The 18,526-nt window shown below is 44.4% G+C and overlaps 1 protein-coding gene across 17 annotated transcripts in view; it reads left to right on the top strand.

Moving 5' to 3' along the window:
- The window catches only part of Abca17 (ATP-binding cassette, sub-family A (ABC1), member 17), an 87,802-nt gene that overhangs the window by 38,390 nt on the left and 30,886 nt on the right, over window positions 1–18,526 (top strand). For 13 of the 17 annotated variants that reach the window (XR_001782084.2, XR_001782083.2, XM_030249868.1 and 10 more), the window contains 7 exons: window positions 349–478; window positions 6,069–6,223; window positions 13,223–13,378; window positions 13,479–13,689; window positions 14,566–14,716; window positions 17,307–17,405; window positions 18,422–18,526. The exon at window positions 18,422–18,526 is cut by the window's right edge and continues 58 nt beyond it. Coding sequence is in view for 15 of the 17 variants with exons in the window: in XM_030249868.1 (XP_030105728.1) it covers window positions 349–478; window positions 6,069–6,223; window positions 13,223–13,378; window positions 13,479–13,689; window positions 14,566–14,716; window positions 17,307–17,405; window positions 18,422–18,526 (1,007 nt within the window). In the remaining 2 variants the exon portion in view is untranslated. Of the gene's footprint in view, window positions 1–348; window positions 479–6,068; window positions 6,224–9,682; window positions 10,278–11,276; window positions 12,835–13,222; window positions 13,379–13,478; window positions 13,690–14,565; window positions 14,717–17,306; window positions 17,406–18,421 lie in introns of those variants that run through there. The other 4 variants (XM_017317534.2, XM_006524484.4, XM_006524482.4 and 1 more) reach the window with 4 other exon arrangements.

Raw genomic sequence — 18,526 nt, 5'->3', positions numbered from 1 at the left:
CCAAGGGTTGCAGTTTGGATACCCATTAATGACCTGCATTTTCAAAACGATTCTTATTTTTAGTTAGGAGCACGTATGTGGGGGAGTTGGGCATGGGGCATGTGCACATGAGTGCAGGTGCCATGGAGGCCAGAGGCCTCAGATACCCCGAGAACTAGAGGGACAGGAGGCTAGACCGGCCAATGTGGATACTTGGAATCAAACTTGAGTCCTCTACAAGAGCTATATGAACTCTTAATGCTGAGCCATCTCTCCAGCCTCCTCCCTGCTTGATGCACTTGCCATATTCTTCAGGACTGCCTCTCTGTGTGGTATGCCCCTGCCAGTCATGCTCTGACTTTCCTACAGGTGTTCTATTCGGGAAGGAGTAAACGTACAGCCATCAGAGATCTGAGCATGAACCTGTACAAGGGGCAGGTCACTGTTCTTCTGGGACACAACGGAGCAGGGAAGACCACCGTCTGCTCTGTTCTGACAGGTACCGGTATGGGTCAGCTCTGCTGAGAAAGACCTCAACAAATGGTCGCACAGATCTAGATTTTGGACTTCTCTTCTAAATTTCATTGACATTTTAATATTAAACATGGTGTATTGTTTTTTGTTGGTTTGGTTTGGTTTGGTTTGGTTTGGTTTGGTTTGGTTTGGTTTGGTTTGGTTTGGTTTGGTTTGGTTTTTCAAGACAGGGTTTCTCTGTGTAGCCCTGGCTGTCCTGGAACTCACTCTGTAGACCAGGCTGGCCTCAAACTCAGAAATCCGCCTGCCTCTGCCTCCCAAGTGCTGGGATTAAAGGCATGTGCCACCACTTCCCGGCTGGTTTATTGTTAATTGTACCATCTTTGTAGTATCTGGTTGTGTATGCTTACAGTTCAGTAACTACACCCAGAAAAGGAAATCTTTGTGTCTTTCCATCAGCCTACAGAGCTACATTTCGTTCACTGTGGCAAGGCATACTTAGTTTCTTTCTAGATAGGACTTTCCTGTTCGATGTAAGACACTGCTAATCTCTCAGCAACTGAAATCTCTCAATGAAAACATCTTTGGATTTGATTACCACAGATACTTTTAGGATGGCATCTGTGAGTTGTCCTAAAATAACCATTTCAGACTAATTTTTGCTATTTCACTTTTTGTCAACTGAAATGATATCATATGAAATTTGAAAACTCATTCAAGAAACATTTATTGGAGGTTTAACATGTATAAAGCTCTGCACAAAACCAAAGGGGTGAATATTCAGCTTTGACGGAGCTCCAGAAATCAACAGGTTCTTACACACAGTGTAGCACGGGGCTAGGAAGCTGTAAGCAGCCCAGTCTGGCAGCTGTAAGTCTCTTAGTAAATAAGTGGAAAGACACTTGAAGAACAGCAGGATTTCCTGACAATTGGTGGGAGGCCCTCTTGGCCACACACCTCTGCTATCAGGACTGAAAGCCAAGTGTCAACTAACACATACAGTGGGTGGGTTTTGTGTGTGTCACACTGCAACTGAGCCCCACAATTTCCTAAACAGAGGTGCAGGCATTTCTAGAGGGGTAGACCTCTTTAAATACAGGCTGTGCCTAACCTGTTAGGCTAAGAGAATCCTCTCCCAGTGTGTGTGAAGTTCTCACTGCTGGAAAAGAAGTCCAGCTGTGCCCATAGGCTAAATGTCAAGTAGGCAACTCAGGGACTAGATTGGTTTTTTTTGGGTTTTTGGGTTTTTTTGTTTTTGTTTTTTTATTGGATGTTTTCTTTATTTACATTTCAAATGTTATCCCCTTACTGGGTTCTCCCACTTCCAGAAACCCCCTATCCCATCTTTCCTCCCCCTGCTTTTATGAGGGTGTTCCTCCACACACACCCCCACTCCCACCTCCCCACCCTCGATTCCCCTACACTGGGGCATCTATCCAGCCTTCATAGGACCAAGGACCTCCCTCCAAGGCCTTCCTCTGCTACATATGTAGCTGGAGCCATGTGTGCTCCTTGGTTGATGGCTTCGTCCCTGGGAGCTCTGGGGGTCTGGTTGGTTGATGTACTAGGGATAGATTGTTGAGGAAGTCTATTTCCTCTCACAGGCTTCCTTATTATAATCCCTTGTTTTGAGGCCAGGATTTCTGCATTTTGTTTGTATGTGTATGTGATTTCTCTGTCTCTCCATCCCATCTTATCCCCTAAGAATCTGCCCTGTTTCCTTCTGGACCCACAGTGCTGGGACAGTGTGTTTGCACAGAGCACGTAGGTTTCATTGACTGGAAGGCTGAACCGTAAATACTGGTGAATGCCCACTATGAGTGCAAGATTGTAGAAGCTCTATCACAGATTTCTAACAAAATTATAGACCATACCAAAAAAAAATTAACTCTGGCTTAGTGAAAAGGATGCCGCTAGGAGACACATAATGACATTCATGAGCTCTGCAGATACTCAGTAGAAAAGGAGAATCCAGCTGCTTCCCCAGGACATTGCCTAGCACAAGGCTTCCAAGGCCATAATTTTTTGCAGAAAGAATCTGCTGTGTAGCCCAGGCTAGCCTCAAGTAACAAGTGCTAGGGTTATAGCTTTGTGCCATTATATCCAGCTCCGTACTCTGTGTGTGTGTGTGTGTGTGTGTGTGTGAGAGAGAGAGAGAGAGAGAGAGAGAGAGAATAATATGTCAGAAAAATCCCCAACCTTATGTATTATGATGTATTGTTTTTCTACTTTATCAAGTTTTAGTTTTTCTCTGAAGTTATTTACATTTTTTGTTGTTAAAATTTACATGAAACTTTTTTCTTTGTTTTGTTGTTGTTTTGTTTTGTTGTTTAGAGACATGTTCTCTGTATAGCCCTGGCTGTCCTGGAGCTCACTCTGTAGACCAGGCTGGCCTCAAACTCAGAAATCCGCCTGCCTCTGCCTCCCAAGTGCTGGGATTAAAGGTGTGTGCCACCACTATTACCCTGCACAAATGCTTTCTATAATTACTCTAGAGTAGTGTCACCTTTTATCCTTGGGTATGTATGTAGTGCATGTGGCTGTGGGTGTGTGGATGGAAACCAGAGGTCAGCTTCGAGTGTCATTCTTTGGAGCTGTGCACCTTGCTTCGTGAAACAGGTTTGCCCATGGGGACCTGAGGCTTGCTGATTAGCCAAGGAGCCTTGGGTATCTGCCTGCCTCTGCCTCCCCAGAGCTGGGATTACATGGGTGCTGAGGATTGAACACAGTCCTCATACCTGCAGGACAAACCCTTTACCAGCTATCCCCCCCAGCTCCTACACCTTGTCACCTTTAAAAAGTGATTTATTTTTAATTATATGTATGCCTGTCTTTAGGTATGTACATGTGAGTTCAGTTGTCTGCAGGGGCCATAGAGGACATCTGATCGACTGGAACTGGAGTTATAGGTGGTTGTGAGGTAGAGCCTGCATTTGGGTGCGCAATAAGAACCGTATGTGTTCCTAACCTCTAAGCCATCTATCCGGCCTCTGTATGTGGTTGACCTCTGATATGGAAGCCTAGGGGAAAGTAGCAGTGGTTGCTAGCCTGACACACCTACCTCATCCTAGAGGCCAGTTTTGTGGATTTCCCTATAACGGGAGAAGTTTGTTCTTTTTTAAAGAGCCGGGGGTCCAAATGAATGACTGAGTACTTTCCCAGCACGTGTGTGTGTGTGAGCATGTGTGGGCATACAAGTGTGTGTGCGCGCGTGCACACGCTGCCCCCATTGCAGCATTCTAGGGCTCCAAGATGTCATGCTCCAGAGAACACACTGACCTTTAAAGGCAGCTGGGCATTTTTGAGTTTGGTCTCTGCTCGCTCTCTCTCTCTCTCTTGCTCTCTCGCTCTCTCCTCTTTTTTTTTTTTTTTTTTGGTTTTTGAGACAGGGTTTCTCTCTGTAGCCCTGGCTGTCCTGGAACTCACTTTGTAGAGCAGGCTGGCCTCGAACTCAGAAATCTGCCTGCCTCTGCCTCCCGAGTGCTGGGATTAAAGGCGTGCACCACCACGCCTGGCTTTGGGCTCTGCTCTCTTGTTAGCTGAATAGCTGAAGATATACTCTGATATACTCTGCATAGCTGTAGAGGCCCTCCTCATCATAGTCTCGGTTCTCCGTGTTAGGGAGCTTGCCACACAAAACAATGACTTAGTTCAGTGCCCACTGCAATCCCAGTGCTTCGGAGGGAGGAAGAGACAGGTGAATCCCTGGGGCTCTCTGGCCAACCGGCCCAGCCCAGTCAGCCAAGCCTCCAGTCCCTGAGAGTGAGCTATCTCTCGATATAAGGCCTACAGTTCCCAGGGAATGACACTTGAGGTTGGCCTCTGGCTTCAACATTCACGTATGTGTTAAAACTCGCCACAGTGGCAAGGGAAGGTGTTTCTCTTGGAGCTGAAGTCACAGCTAGCTTTGAACCATCTTATGTGTGTATTGCAGGTGTTACAGCTGTGCCAGGGTTCGGGGGGGGGGGTGGTACAGGAGGACTGAGCAGGGGGAGATATCCCCAGTGTGAGTGTGACAGCTTTGAAGGGAAAGGGATCCTGGCAGTCGGGCGCCAAGGACACCACAGAGTCACACTGTACAGTAAACCTCACACAGAGATTTCCTGGGAAGGGCACAGGCCATGCTCTGTGACCATGAGGTCTGTTTTAGCTCTGAAGAGTTCTACACATCTGAGCTGGTGAGGTGGCGCCACGTGTAAAGGCACGTGCCACCAAGGCTGAAGGCTTAAATTCAAACCCCAGAACCTCTATGGTGGAGGGAGAGAGCTGGCTCCCTTGAGCTTTTCTCTGCCACCTCGGGTCTTATGCCCCCTGCCACGCACACAACTGAGGCGTGTAAAGAAATGTGTGTTTTAATGATGTGTTTCTAGCCATGCATGAAAACAAACAAAAGAAAACAATGCCGCCACCACCACCACTACCACCACCACCAACAAAACCCACTTAAAAAAAAAAAAACAACAAATGATGTTTAATAAGTACATGGCTATAAAGTCTGTCAAAAGTTTAGCCTATGCAATCAAACTTCATCTCAAAAAAAAAGAGAGAAAGAAAAATAAAAAAGATACAGTTTTCCTGTAGACAAATAGCCTGAATACACCATTATACTAAAAACAAGCACGCGACGGCCAACAGCAAGCAGTGAAATTAAGCATCTTAGTGCATGCCGAGAAGGGCTAGCCTGGTCTGTGTCAGAATGTTTAGGCCAGTCCGAGTTATATGGCAAAGCAAGGGGCAGCTCAGCATTCATAGAAACTTTGTCTCAAACAAACAACTAGAAACCCACAAAACAGAAAAGAAAATGTTATTCTAAAAGAACAAGATATATTTTTTATTTTAGTATAAACACAATATATGGGGTTTAAGAGTCTAGCTCATTGGTAAAGCTCTTACCTGGCCTATGTAAAACCCTAGGTTCAATCTATCTCTACCACAACAAACATAAATAACAAATAAAATGTGTATAAAACTAGGTAAGGTGCCTGGTGTGGTGGCACATGCCTTTAATCCCAGCACTTGGGAGGCAGAGGCAGGTAGATTTCTGAATTCGAGGCCAGCCTGGTCTACAGAGTGAGTTCCAGGACAGCCAGGGCTACACAGAGAAACCCTGTCTCAAAAAACCAAAAAACAACCAAACAAAACTAGGTAAAGCTATATATCTAAAATTTAACAGTAGTTATCTTTCCATGGTGGAACTTATTAAACATCATTTGTTGTTTTTTTTTTTTAAGTGGGTTTTGGTGGTGGTGGTGGTAGTGGTGGTGGTGGTGGTGGTGGCATTGTCTTCTTTTGTTTTGAGATAGGTTCTCTCTGTGTAGCCCTGGCTGTCCTAGAACTCCCTCTGTAGACCAGACTGGCCTCGACTCACAAAGATCCTCCTGCCTCTGCCTCCTGAGTGCTGGTATTAGAGGCATTCGTCATTACCACCTACTTTAAGATTTATTGTTTTAGTCGATGCATATAAATGTTTTGCCTGCATGCATGTATGTGCCTGATGCCCAAGGACGCCAGAAGAGGGTGCTAGATCCCCTGAGCCAGGGTGATGGTTAGGCATTCCTGCTCTTACAGCCTCTGACTGAAAATGACATTAGGATGTCTTCTCTGCTTGGTTCTAGGTCTCATTACTCCATCAAAAGGACATGCATATATCCATGGATGTGAAATTTCAAAAGACATGGTTCAAATTAGGAAGAGCCTGGGCTGGTGCCCACAGCATGACATTTTATTTGATAACTTTACAGTAACTGACCACCTTTATTTCTACGGTCAGGTGAGTTGGTGAACAGTGGGTCTGCGTCCACTCTTGGGAATGGTAAGAGAGACAGTGGGAATGTGTCCACTCTGAGGAACGGTAAGGGAGACAGTGGGTCTGTGTCCATCCTTAGGAATGGTAAGAGATGCAGTGGGTCTGCATCCATCCTTAGGAATGGTAAGAGAGAGGAAGTGGGTCTGGATCCATCCTTAAGAATGGTAAGAGAGGCGCTCTGTTTCATCTGCTTTAGTCTGGGGTTGGGTGGGGTCTTGTTTGTTTGTTTGTTCATTTGTTTGTTTTTTGAGACAGGGTTTCTCTGTGTAGCCCTGGCTGTCCTGGAACTCACTTTGTAGAGCAGGCTGCCCTCGAACTCAGAAATCTGCCTCCCGAGTGCTGGGATTAAAGGCGTGTGCCACCACGCCCGGTGGGTGGGGTCTTTTTAAGGGACCATATATATAAGTTTCTCCACATGCTGACACTAGATGTGGGAAGGCAGTTTCCTGTCTGATCCAGTTCTGTATACACTGACTGGGTATCCTGTAACTTAGACCTGATGCAACCTGTAGCTGGCTAACTCTCCCCATCAACCCAAGCATCCAGTCCCACAGGACCGTCTTCCACTTCAGATGCCACTTGCAAACTCAAGTCACTTCCATAGCTCACGCCCCAGGTTCAGTATTTTCTGTGACTGCTCACAAAACTGGGGAACATGAACTAATAGTGACTAGTTCATTGCAGAAATAAAAGATAGATAAATAGATAGATAGATAGATAGATAGATAGATAGATAGATAGATAGATAGATAGATAGATAGATAGGATGACTACAGTAACACTCAGATGAAGCAGATATAGCAAGGCCTTGGGAAGGGGTAAGTTGTCCACACTCCTTAGGAGGCAAACCCTCCCAGCTCTTCGAAGCATTTATCAACCCAGGAACCCCATATGGAGAAGCTTAGAAATGTTTGCACAAGTTTTATTATGTAAGCATGATGGATTAGTTATCAAGTTTTCCTGGAGGAGGGGAGTAGAGGTTCCGATCGTAGCTTAGTCTTTCCGATGACCAGTCCCAACTCCTAAAGCTACCCAACAGTGTGCTGAGAGTCACCTCATTAGAACAAAAGACACTCCATTCGTTTAGATAATTCTAGGGAATTAAGGATCTCTCTGTAGCAAAGAAAATCACGTATCAAAGTAAAGACCAAATATTAGGACAAAAGAGACTTCTAGAATATTTATCAATTTTTTGCATTCAAATTTTTAGTGTTTTTTTAAAAGATGTGTTTATTTATTTCATGTATATGAGTACACTGTAGCTGTACTCATGTGGTTGTTGGGAATTGAATTTTAGGACCTCTGCTCACTCCAGTCAACTCTGCTTGCTCAATCCCTGCTCTCTCTGGCCCAAAGATTTATTTATTATTATACATAAGTACATTGTAGCTGTCTTCAGAAGAGGGCATCAGATCTCATTATAGATGGTTGTGAGCCACCATGTGGTTGCTGGGATTTGAACTCAGGACCTTTGGAAGAGCAGTCAGTGTTCTTACCCGCTGAACCATCTCGCCAGCCCAATTTTTTAGTTTTTTAGTTTTTTTTTTTTTAAGATTTATTTATTTTATTTGAGTACACAGTTGCTGTCTTCAGACACACCAGAAGAGGGCATCAGATCTCATTATAGATAGTTGTGAACCACCATGTGGTTGCTGGGAATTGAACTCAGGACCTCTGGAAGAGCAGTCAGTGTTCTTAACTTCTGAGCCATCTCTCCAGCCCCAATTTTTAAGTTTTTATTGAGATAAAATACACATCACATAAATTTTGTCATCTCATTCTTGTCTGGTCTGTTTGTTTTGAGACAAGAGTCTCACTAGGTAGAACTTGGCTGGCCTGGAACTTGCTATGTATACCTGGCTGAACTCAAGTCACAGAGATCCACCTACCTCTGCCTCCTGAGTGATGAGCCTAATGGTGTACACTATCATGCCTAGTGATATTTTTTATTAAGTCTTTGAGAATTTCATTCAATGTATTTTGATCATATTCACTACCCAACTCCCTCCTCTCATTTCCACCCTCAATTCCCCACCTCCCCAACTTTTAGGTTTTTTCATGTTCCCTGTCCCCGCTCCCCCACAGGGTTCAGTCTGTGTTCTGCTTTCTTGGACGTAGGTCTGTCCTGGAGCAGGAGAGTTGTACGTATAAATGAGTAGTGATTCTGACAGCATGTACCAGACCAACACAAGCTCAATCCCGACAAAATCCCAACACAGACAGGGAGGTGGGCAGGAAGTCCCACTACTTGCTTTTCTTGACATCCTGACTTGGACCTGTCATGGAGACTTTCCTCTCTAGTTAGGTCTACTTAAAGTTCTTTGTACCTCTTGTGGTTGGGTGTCTATTTCTGTGTTTGGAAAGTCTTCTGCTGTAATTTCATTAAATAGTCTGTTTAGTGCATTTGATTTTATCTTTGTTCCTTCTTCTATACCATGAATTATTATGTTTGACCTTTTGAATATATCCCAGATTGCTTGGAAATTTCACTGGTGCTCCTTAATGCCTGTATTAGTCAGGGTTCTCTAGAGTCACAGAACTTATGGCTAGTCTCTAGATAGTAAAGGAATTTATTGATGACTTACAGTCGGCAGCCCAATTCCCAACAATTGTTCAGTCACAGCTGTGAATGGAAGTCCAAGGATCTAGCAGTTACTCAGTCTCACGCAGCAAGCAGGCGAAGGAGCAAGAGCTAGACTCCCTTCTTCCAATGTCCTTATATTGTCTCCAGCAGAAGGTGTAGCCCAGATTAAAGGTGTGTTCCACCACACCTTTAATCCCAGATGAAAGGCGTAGCCCAGATTAAAGGTGTGTTTCTTAAACTCGGAGATTCAATCTTCTGGAATCCATAGCCACTATGGCTCAAGATCTCCATATCAAGATCCAGATAAGGCTCTCCAAGCCTCCAGATAAGGGTTACTGGTGAGCCTTCCAATTCTGGATTGTAGTTCATTCCAAATATTGTCAAGTTGACAACCAGGAATAGCCACTACAATGCCTTAACTCCTTATCTGTCTGTTGCTATTATTGTCTCTACTTGGCCCTCCATCACAGGAATTTATCCTTTTATAGAGTATGAATATATAGGATATATATATTAATGATAGTATTTGTTGGGATTTGTATTTGATTGACTATCTCCTTGATTTCAAATATCTCTATTTGGTTCTCTTCCTCTTCCTCTTCCTTCCTTCCTTCCTTCCTTCCTTCCTTCCTTCCTTCCTTCCTTCCTTCCTTCCTTCCTTCCTTCCTTTCTTTCTTTCTTTCTTTCTTTCTTTCTTTCTTTCTTTCTTTCTTTCTTTCTTTCTTTCTTTGTTTTATTGTTACCAGATTGGCCTCCAACTCAGAGAGATCTGCCTGCCTCCCAAGGGTTCGGACTAAAGGCGTGCACCACCACTGCCCAATTCTAGTTATTATTTTTTTCTGATGTTTCGATCTCTTTACTGAATTTTTCTCCACATTTTGAAAGTTTCCTTCAGTTTACTGACTAGCTCATTCACGTTGGAGACTGTATTGTCAAGGTCTTGGGTAAGTTTTCTTAGTTCATGCATTTGTTTGTATCTTCTTGTTTGCTCATTAATTCTTTTAAAAAGTAAGACTGTGAATTTTCTCTCATACATTTCAGCTCTGTCTGTAGTTTTAGGTTCCCTTACAGGGGAGCTGGTTGATTGGGGAGGGTTATGGCTGGTGGTTGTATTTTATTCTTTGTTTTTCTTTGTTTTGTCTTATACACCTGTGGGAGCCTGGCTGTCTCTAAGTTTTGACTTTCCCTTCTTCTCCCTTCTTCCCAGTTAGTCTGGATGGTTTATTTTTGTGACTCTTCCTAGAAGGTTACCTACGTGGGTTTTGGTGTTGGTGTTGAATGAACTTGCTGGAGCAATTACATCTTGGCTGTGTGCCAGTAGCCCTAAGGGCAGGCTGTACACTAAGCCAAAGGCAGCCAGGTGGAGGCAAAACCTTGGCCATCCCTCGAAATCTTGTAATTCTGGGAAAAGGACATCAAACACCAGAAGCCAAGGTTAGACCCAAAGGCCTGAAGTAACCTAGGGCCCCAGTATTATAGACTCCCCAAGTCCTTCAGTGAGTCTCAGACATCAAAACCACACATTCACACTGACCACAGGGAGCCAGAGCCCCAACATTTCAGGGGATCCTGTGCATCCTGGAGTTGAATCTCATACGGTGCACTGACCTCTAAGGCCACTGGAACTGGAGACCTGTCCCTATACCTCTCCGAGATCCCCGTGTGAGAGCCGGGATTCTAGTCTCAAGGTGTTCTCTGGGCTCTCTGGAGCAGAAGCCCAGTCCTTTAATGTCCCTGGGTCTCACTGAAACTTGAGGCCTGAATACAAGTACTCTCTGGTCTCACAGAAATGAGAGGATGGGACCCTTGGAGCTTAGAGGCTATTTGTGCGCTTCTTTGGAGAAATCTCTCTCCATATCCTGTTTTATTTTTTAGTCCAGTTGTTTATCCTTTAGTAATTTATTTAAGAGACATTAATTAGATGCTGGCTACTAAGCCCCTGACAAATAGATGTAGTCTGCAAAAACGTTCTCTAATACTACCCACTGTTTGTTTTTGTTTTGGTTTGGTTTTTTGGTTTTTTTCCAGACAGGGTTTCTCTGTGTAGCCCTGGCTGTCCTGGAACTCACTCTGTAGACCAGGCTGTCCTTGAACTCAGAAATCCGCCTGCCTCTGCCTCCCAAGTGCTGGGATTAAAGGCATGTGCCACCACTGCCCAGCCTACCCACTGTTTTTATTTCTCAATTATTGACAGTAAATTTTGATACACAAACGTTTATTTTTATTGTTTGCTATAGACCTGTGCGCATCTGTGCACACACACCCCCACACACACGACACACATACACACACACACACACACACTACACACACACACTCACACACATACACACTCACACTCATACACACTCACACACACACACTACTCACACACACTCACACACAGACACACACACTACACACACGCGCGCGCACACACACACACACACACACTACACACACACGCACTGCAATGACTCTTTAGGCGCTGGAGAGATGCTCAATGACTAGGAGCCCTTGTTCTCTAAGAGGGCCCGGGTTGGGTTCCCAGCGCTCCCACAGTGGTTCACAAGCCTCCGTAGCTCCAGTTCTGGAGATCTGACTCCCTCTTCTGACCTCTGTGGGCAGCAAACATGCATGTGGGCTACACATATGCGTGCAGGTAAAGCACTCACACATAAACTAGGTAAGTCTAACTTTGAAAAAGGAAAGAAAAGACTCTCTTTAGCTGAGCATGGTGGCACATCCCTGTAATCCCAGCACTCAGGGCAGAAGGATCACTGGAAGTTCAAGACCCGCACTAGTCTGCATAGCAAGTTCCAGGCTACCCAGAGCTACCTAGGAAGAGCTTATCTAAAAACACAGATGCATTCATCTTCTGCCCTTGGATGGGCATCACTGTTGTCAGAATCTCAGGTCCATTCCGTTTTCTGTGTGCCTATCTTTATAGAACTACCTCAGTGCTGTATGGCCGTGGCTTTATAGTAAGTGCTGGGTTCAGAAGTGCGACTCCCTGACCCTGTTCTGGTCTTCAAGGCTGTTTTGATTATTTTGACCTGATTGTACTTCCAGGCAAGTTTAGGAACACAAATTTTGTCCATATGTACAATAAATATTTTAAGGGCTATCAGAATTTGCAGGGCTCTTTGAATAGTAATGGTATCTTAACATTATTAATAATGTTCAACTTTCTAATCCTTGAACATGAAATGTGTTTCTACTTACTTGGTTTCTTTTAATTTCTGTCGATAATGTTGTATAGTTTTCAGTATGCAATTTTTGCATTTACATGGTTAAATTCATTCCTAAATACTTTTGTGATGCTAAAGTCAACATGTTTTTAGACTGTTTATTGCCAGTGTAAAAAGATACAAACTTGTGGGTGAGGGATGTAGCTTAGTTGATACAGCAATGGCCTAATATGTATGAGGCCCTGGGTTCAATCCCTACCACCATATGATCTTGTCTGTATGACCTACAATATGACTTGAAGACCCAACCAGGGACAAAAGAGGCCATATAAATTCTTTACTATGAAACAGTAGTTCTAAAAAAAACATATGTTGAGAAATCCCACTTAGCCCTAACATGTTTTTTAATGTACCTATGCACTTATTTTTTAAGTCATTTGCTGTTAGAAATGGGTCTGAGGGTCTAAGACCATGACCACATGACCCAAAGTATTTCAACAAGGTGAAAACTCTAATGCTGCAGAAGGTTGGTCAAGCAATCAAACATACACAGTAGGGGCTCTCTGCCTTTGCCTTTGCCTCTGCCTCCGCCTGATTGGTCAGACGCTGGCCTCACATTCTTATGTAGTTGGCTAACTCAGAATGACATCACTGGTAAGCAAAGTGCAGCTTTTGATAACAGGATGTAACTTTGAGCAAATACTTTGATCCTAGAAAAGTGTTGATTTGCCAGGCCGTAGTGGCACACAGCTTTGATCCCGGCACTAAGGACCCAGAGGCAGACAGATCTCTGTGAGTGCGAAGCCAGCCTGGTTTACAGAGTGAGTTCTGTATGGCCAGCCAGAGCCACACTGTGAGACCCTGTCTAAAAATAAACCAGAGAAGGGGGAGGGGGGGAGAGGTTGCTGTTGATGTGGAGGAGAAATCTTTGCTAGGCGGTCTCTTTGCATCTTTACAGATTTCTTTAAAGATGAGACTTCTTTCATCTCATTTAACCTTAGATAGAAAGGACAGATTTCATTTACATTCCCCACATTTATTTATTCACTTACATACTTCATATCTTCCTCTGTCCCTTTCCCTGAAAACAGTGTTTCTGGCATACTTTCCTTGCCCATGTTTTATTTGTATACAATCAAAATCTTGATTAGATAGCTCAGCTTCCATCAGTATCACTTGCTTCACAGCCCCCCGTTTCTTGCCTTTCAGCTGAAAGGTCTGTCTCCTCAGGACTGTCACGAGCAAACCCAGGAGATGCTGCATCTGCTTGGTCTGAAGGACAAGTGGAACTCAAGGTCCAAGTTCCTGAGTGGGGGCATGAAGCGCAAGCTCTCCATTGGCATCGCCCTCATAGCGGGCTCTAAGGTATAGGGCAGGGGGCGGGGCTCCCACACAAGGGCAAACCCTGGGTGGTGGCGACAGCTTGGCCACTCAGGGTCCCACAGCTCGGACCTCTGCCCTCCAGGTGCTGATTTTGGATGAGCCCACCTCAGGCCTGGACTCCCCCTCCAGGAGGGCCATCTGGGACCTTCTCCAGCAGCAGAAGGGTGACCGCACCGTCCTGCTGACCACTCACTTCATGGACGAAGCTGACCTGCTGGGAGACCGCATCGCCATCTTGGCCAAGGGGGAGCTCCAGTGCTGCGGGTCACCATCGTTCCTCAAGCAGAAATACGGTGAGCAGTGGGCAGCAGGAGTCCAGCCAGCCTCCAGCCTGGGACAGGATCGGTGACTTTGGGAAGGGTCCTGATCTTGGCTGGGCACAAGCTTCCCCTGGACCAAGAGAAAGGGGTCCAAGGGAAGGTCTTGGGAAAACAAGGCAGAAATGAAGTAAAAGGTATCTTAGAGACTTAGGGTCAGAAGACCCATGCTTATATTTCAGTTTGTCAGTTTCTTGCCTCTTCATCCAGGTACCAAATTAGTCTATCCTTTCTTGGGGTTTAAAAAACAAAATCTAATCCATGAAATTGAAACAAACAAAACCCAAGGCCCTTCTCTCTCTCTCTCTCTCTCTCTCTCTCTCTCTCTCTCTCTCTCTCACGACCCAGGTCTGACCCATCTGCAAACTATAATTGGCCTTCATTTCAAAATCTCTCTCTCTCTCTCTCTCTCTCTCTCTCTCTCTCTCTCTCTCTCTCTCTCTCTCATTTGTTAGCACCCTGGTCAGCAGCTCCCCTACAGACCCTTACAGATGCCTCCTAGCCCATTTCTCGGCCTTTAATCTCTCACCTTCTGACTCTGTGCTCAACCCACTACTCTCAGCAAGTACCTAACAATGTCTAGCGTTCTGTTCAGAATTCCTAAGGACCTAAGCCACCCTGTTTGCCACCCTTCCTGACGCCCTTTTTCACTGCCTAGCATTGTTAGATTTGCTACCAGTCCATCTCCTGATTCTGAAACAAGAGCAAAACCAGGTCATTACAGTTTAAACCTCACAAGGTTCCCCTCTCTTCGTCCTAAATCTCTCCATTCTGAAGTACAGAAAGCGATGACCCCAAGAAGAATGGGATAAAGCGTAAGACGGTTTCATCGTCTCTTACATGGTTTTTCAGGTGCAGGATACTATATGACTATAATAAAAACACCTCTCTGCGACACCTCAAAGCTCTCTGAAGTAATTTATCACCACATACCGAATGCAGTTTTGGAGTCCAACATTGGAGAAGAAATGATAGTCACACTTCCTAAGAAGACCATACACAGGTATAAACTGAGTCATTAGCACAGGCCCTCCATGGCCACAAAAATCCACATCCTTTACACATGCCCACATGCAAAATAGTCTTTCCTGTTACAGGATCAGTATAAGATTAGGGGCCTCATTATCTGAACTACGTATGGTATGGTTCTTGGGTTCACCTCATTGGCTATGGCTCCTTTTGAAGACTTGTGAATTAGAGAGGGATGCTTTCTGATCCAACTACACCAGAGGAGCTGAGCACGTAATGGCGATCATAAGAGACAGCATCATTCAAAAAGGGAAATAAAGGAAAATGCCACATACTAGTCTTCAGCAATTCTAAATTCTAGGTTGACATGAGTCTCATATTTCTGCTTTCTCAGGATCAGGGAATGCATATTGATAGTTTTGCTTCATAAGAGTGGTTTTATATATGTAAGTACACTGTAGCTCTCTTCAGATGCACCAGACCTCTACTCACTATGGTCTAAAGATTTATTTATGGGCTGGGCGGTGGTGGCGCACACCTTTAATCCCAGCACTTTGGGAGGCAGAGGCAGGCAGATTTCTGAGTTTGAGGCCAGCCTGGTCTACAGAGTGAGTTCCAGGACAGCCAGGGCTACACAGAGAAACCCTGTCTCGAAAAAACAAAAAAAAAAAAAAAAAAAAAGAAGAAGAAGAAGAAGAAGAAGATTTATTTATTATTATAAATAAGTACACTGTAGCTGTCTTCAGACACACCAGAAGAGGGCATCAGATCTCATTACAGATGGTTATGAACCACCATGTGGTTGCTGGGTTACTCGGGACCTTTGGAAGAGCAGTCAGTGCTCTTAACCACTCAACCATCTCCCCAGCCCCATAAGAGTGGTTTTAATCAGCCTTTCACTTCATCCACTGGCTGTTGACTCTGTCTTTTGCATTATCTCTTTTCCATACAAACTGGTGGATACAGCTGAATAGCTAGCTTCATTCATCTGCTCTTAGACAACAGAAGAATATGCCAGCTGGTCTAAGTGTTTTGTAGGTATGCTGTGTATCAGATTATGAAACACACACCCTTTTAAGCCTAAACCATACTCACAGTCTTGAGAACATGTCCTGCCATGCCACAGTTATTCACAAACACTCTCTCAGTCTTTCCTGATAACGCAGCTGAAGGTGCTACCAAGCCTTCTGCCATGGACTGCTAATCTCATTACTGTTCTCCTGCCTCCACCGAGGCCTCTCTTGAAGCCACTCCTGCCTTCACCTCACTGTCCTTGCCCCCAAAACATGACACGTGTTCTAGAATCTAGAAGGTTTAAAAAAAATAGTGCCACAGTGGCCTCTGGATCACTTGTACAATACTGGGTTCCTGAATTGCTCAACTCAAAAAATTCTGGCTTAAACTGGCAACTATTTTAGTGTTTCTCATGTTTTTCCCCACTTTGTCCTAGAGATTCAGCCCAAGTCCTTGCACATCTTGCCTAACCCTGCCCCCAGAAGACTCCTATGTCGGCTGTACTGAGCTGCATGGTTCTTCTGCCCCACATTAATTTTTTGCCTGGGGCTAGAATGATCTAGAATTTCCAAGGTGGCTCATTCTCACACCTGGGAAAATAGTGCTGGCTAACAACTGGGCTCTTACTAGAGCTGCTAACTGTAGCATCCAGTGCTCCACTGGGTTGTCTCTCAGATGATTTTGGCTTCTCCTAGGATGGCAGGCAGAATCCAAGAAAAGGCACTCCAAGAGGGACTGAAAAAAAAAGGGGGGTCAATTGTCCTGGCTGGTTTTGTGTGTCAACTTGACACAAGCTGGAGGTATCACAGGGAAAGGAGCCTCCCTCGAGGAAATGCCTCCATGAGATCCAGCTGTAAGGCATTTTCTCAATTAGTGATCAAGGGTGGGAGGGCCCATTGTGGGTGGTGCCATCCCTGGACTGGTAGTCCTGGGTTCTATAAGAAAGCAAGTTGAGCAAGCCAGGGGAAGCAAGCTAGTAAGGAACATCCCTCCATGGACTCTGCATCAGCTCCTGCTTCCTGACCTGCTTGAGCTCCAGTCCTGACTTCCTTTGGTCATCAACAGCAGTGTGGGAGTATAACCTGAATAAACCCTTTCCTCCCCAACTTGCTTCTTGGTCATGATGTTTTATGCAGGAATAGAAACCCTGACTAAGGCAGAGAGAAAGCCAGTCACTATTTTTTATGCCTGGGCTCAAAAATACCAAAACGTCACCTCTGTACTAGATATATTTTACATTTCTCCCCATAGGAACGTTCCAAAACAAATGCTATTACAAGTTTACTGAGATCTGAACAGATGTCTTGACAACAAACCCCACGTCTTCTCTGCTCTAGAAAGCTAAGGGTGGTAAAGAATTCACCTTCTATCTTTCAGAAATAAAACCTTTATTCCCCCCTGGGCTGGAGGGAGCACTGACTGCTCTTCCAGAGGTCCTGAGTTCAAATCCCAGCAACCACATGGTGGTTCACAACCAACTGTAATGGTATCTAATGCCCTCTTCTGGTGTGTCTGAAGACAGCTACAGTGTACTCATATACATTAATAATAATAAACAAATAAGTATTTTTAAAAAAAGAACACTACCAAAACCTTTATTTCCCATCTAGGTTTGAGGCTCTATTCAATGACTTGGAACTGAGACAGACAGAGCTGGGAATCTCTACTTTTGCCACCTCTGTAACCACTATGGAGGAAGTGTTCATACGGTAAGCAAAAATAAAACCAGAAGGCGGGCTTAAGTGGGTAAGGACTCTTGCCATGCAAGCATGAAGATGGGCTTGCTGGCTGGACAGCCCAGTGAAAAACCAGAGATTGTCAGGTTCCGAGAGAGAAAGACCCTGTCTCAAGGGATGAGATGGAAATCAATAAAGGAAGACACCAGACATCTTTCTCTGTCATCAAAAGTATCTGTGCACACACATACACAGTACACACACACACACACACACACACACACACACACACGCACGCACGCACGCACGCACGCACACACAGACAGACAGATCCAAATAACCTAGTGTTGGAAGGGATCTTGAACATCATCCATTTAAACATTACCCAATGCTTAACTCTGTTTCCTAATTGTCCTGCCGAATGGCTGTCGAGCCTCTGGATGGTACTTTTGATCTAATGGGATATTAGATATGTTAAATTAATTATATGTTCGAGGTATTATTATTCAACATATTTTTGGAGAGTGTTGAGACAGAGTCTATATGTATGGCTGTCCTGGGCCTCACTATTTAGACCAGACTTGCCTCAAACTTACAAAGATCTGCCTGCCTCAGTCTCCTGGGTTCTGGAATTAACAGTATGTGCCACCATGCTTGGCCTAAAAATTCTTTTTTACTTTTTTGTTTGTTGTTGTTGCTGCTGCTGTTGTTTTTGACTTTTATAGTTTTGTTCATAAAATTAACTAATATATTATTTTGCTTTAATTTTCATGTGGTAGTTTTCAAAACAAGGTAGCAAAATGTAATCATGATAGTGATGTAATCATGATAGTGTTGCATAAGATCTTTGGGACAGAGTTGGGTGGGTCGACACAGTGCTTATGGATGATCACGTGGCCCGTTATACGACTTAGACACACTTCTTGGCGCCAACGTTAATCTGATTCTAACTTACCGTTTTCCCAAACCTATGAAGTTCATTGTTTAGACCTGAACAGAATGAACTGGCTTGTGACTTTGTATTTGCTTATGATTTTGGTTCGGTTTAGAGTTTGTAAGTTGGCTGATCCCAGCACAAATGTCTTAACCGAGAAGCGACACTCTCTTCATCCTCTTCCCCGGCATCACAGAGTTCCTGTTGACAGAATTAAATG

Source organism: Mus musculus, chromosome 17, assembly GCF_000001635.26.
Source record: "Mus musculus strain C57BL/6J chromosome 17, GRCm38.p6 C57BL/6J".
Lineage (NCBI taxonomy): Eukaryota > Metazoa > Chordata > Mammalia > Rodentia > Muridae > Mus > Mus musculus.
The sequence above is the reverse complement of the archived record's forward strand: the minus strand, read 5'-3'. Positions and strand labels throughout refer to the sequence as shown.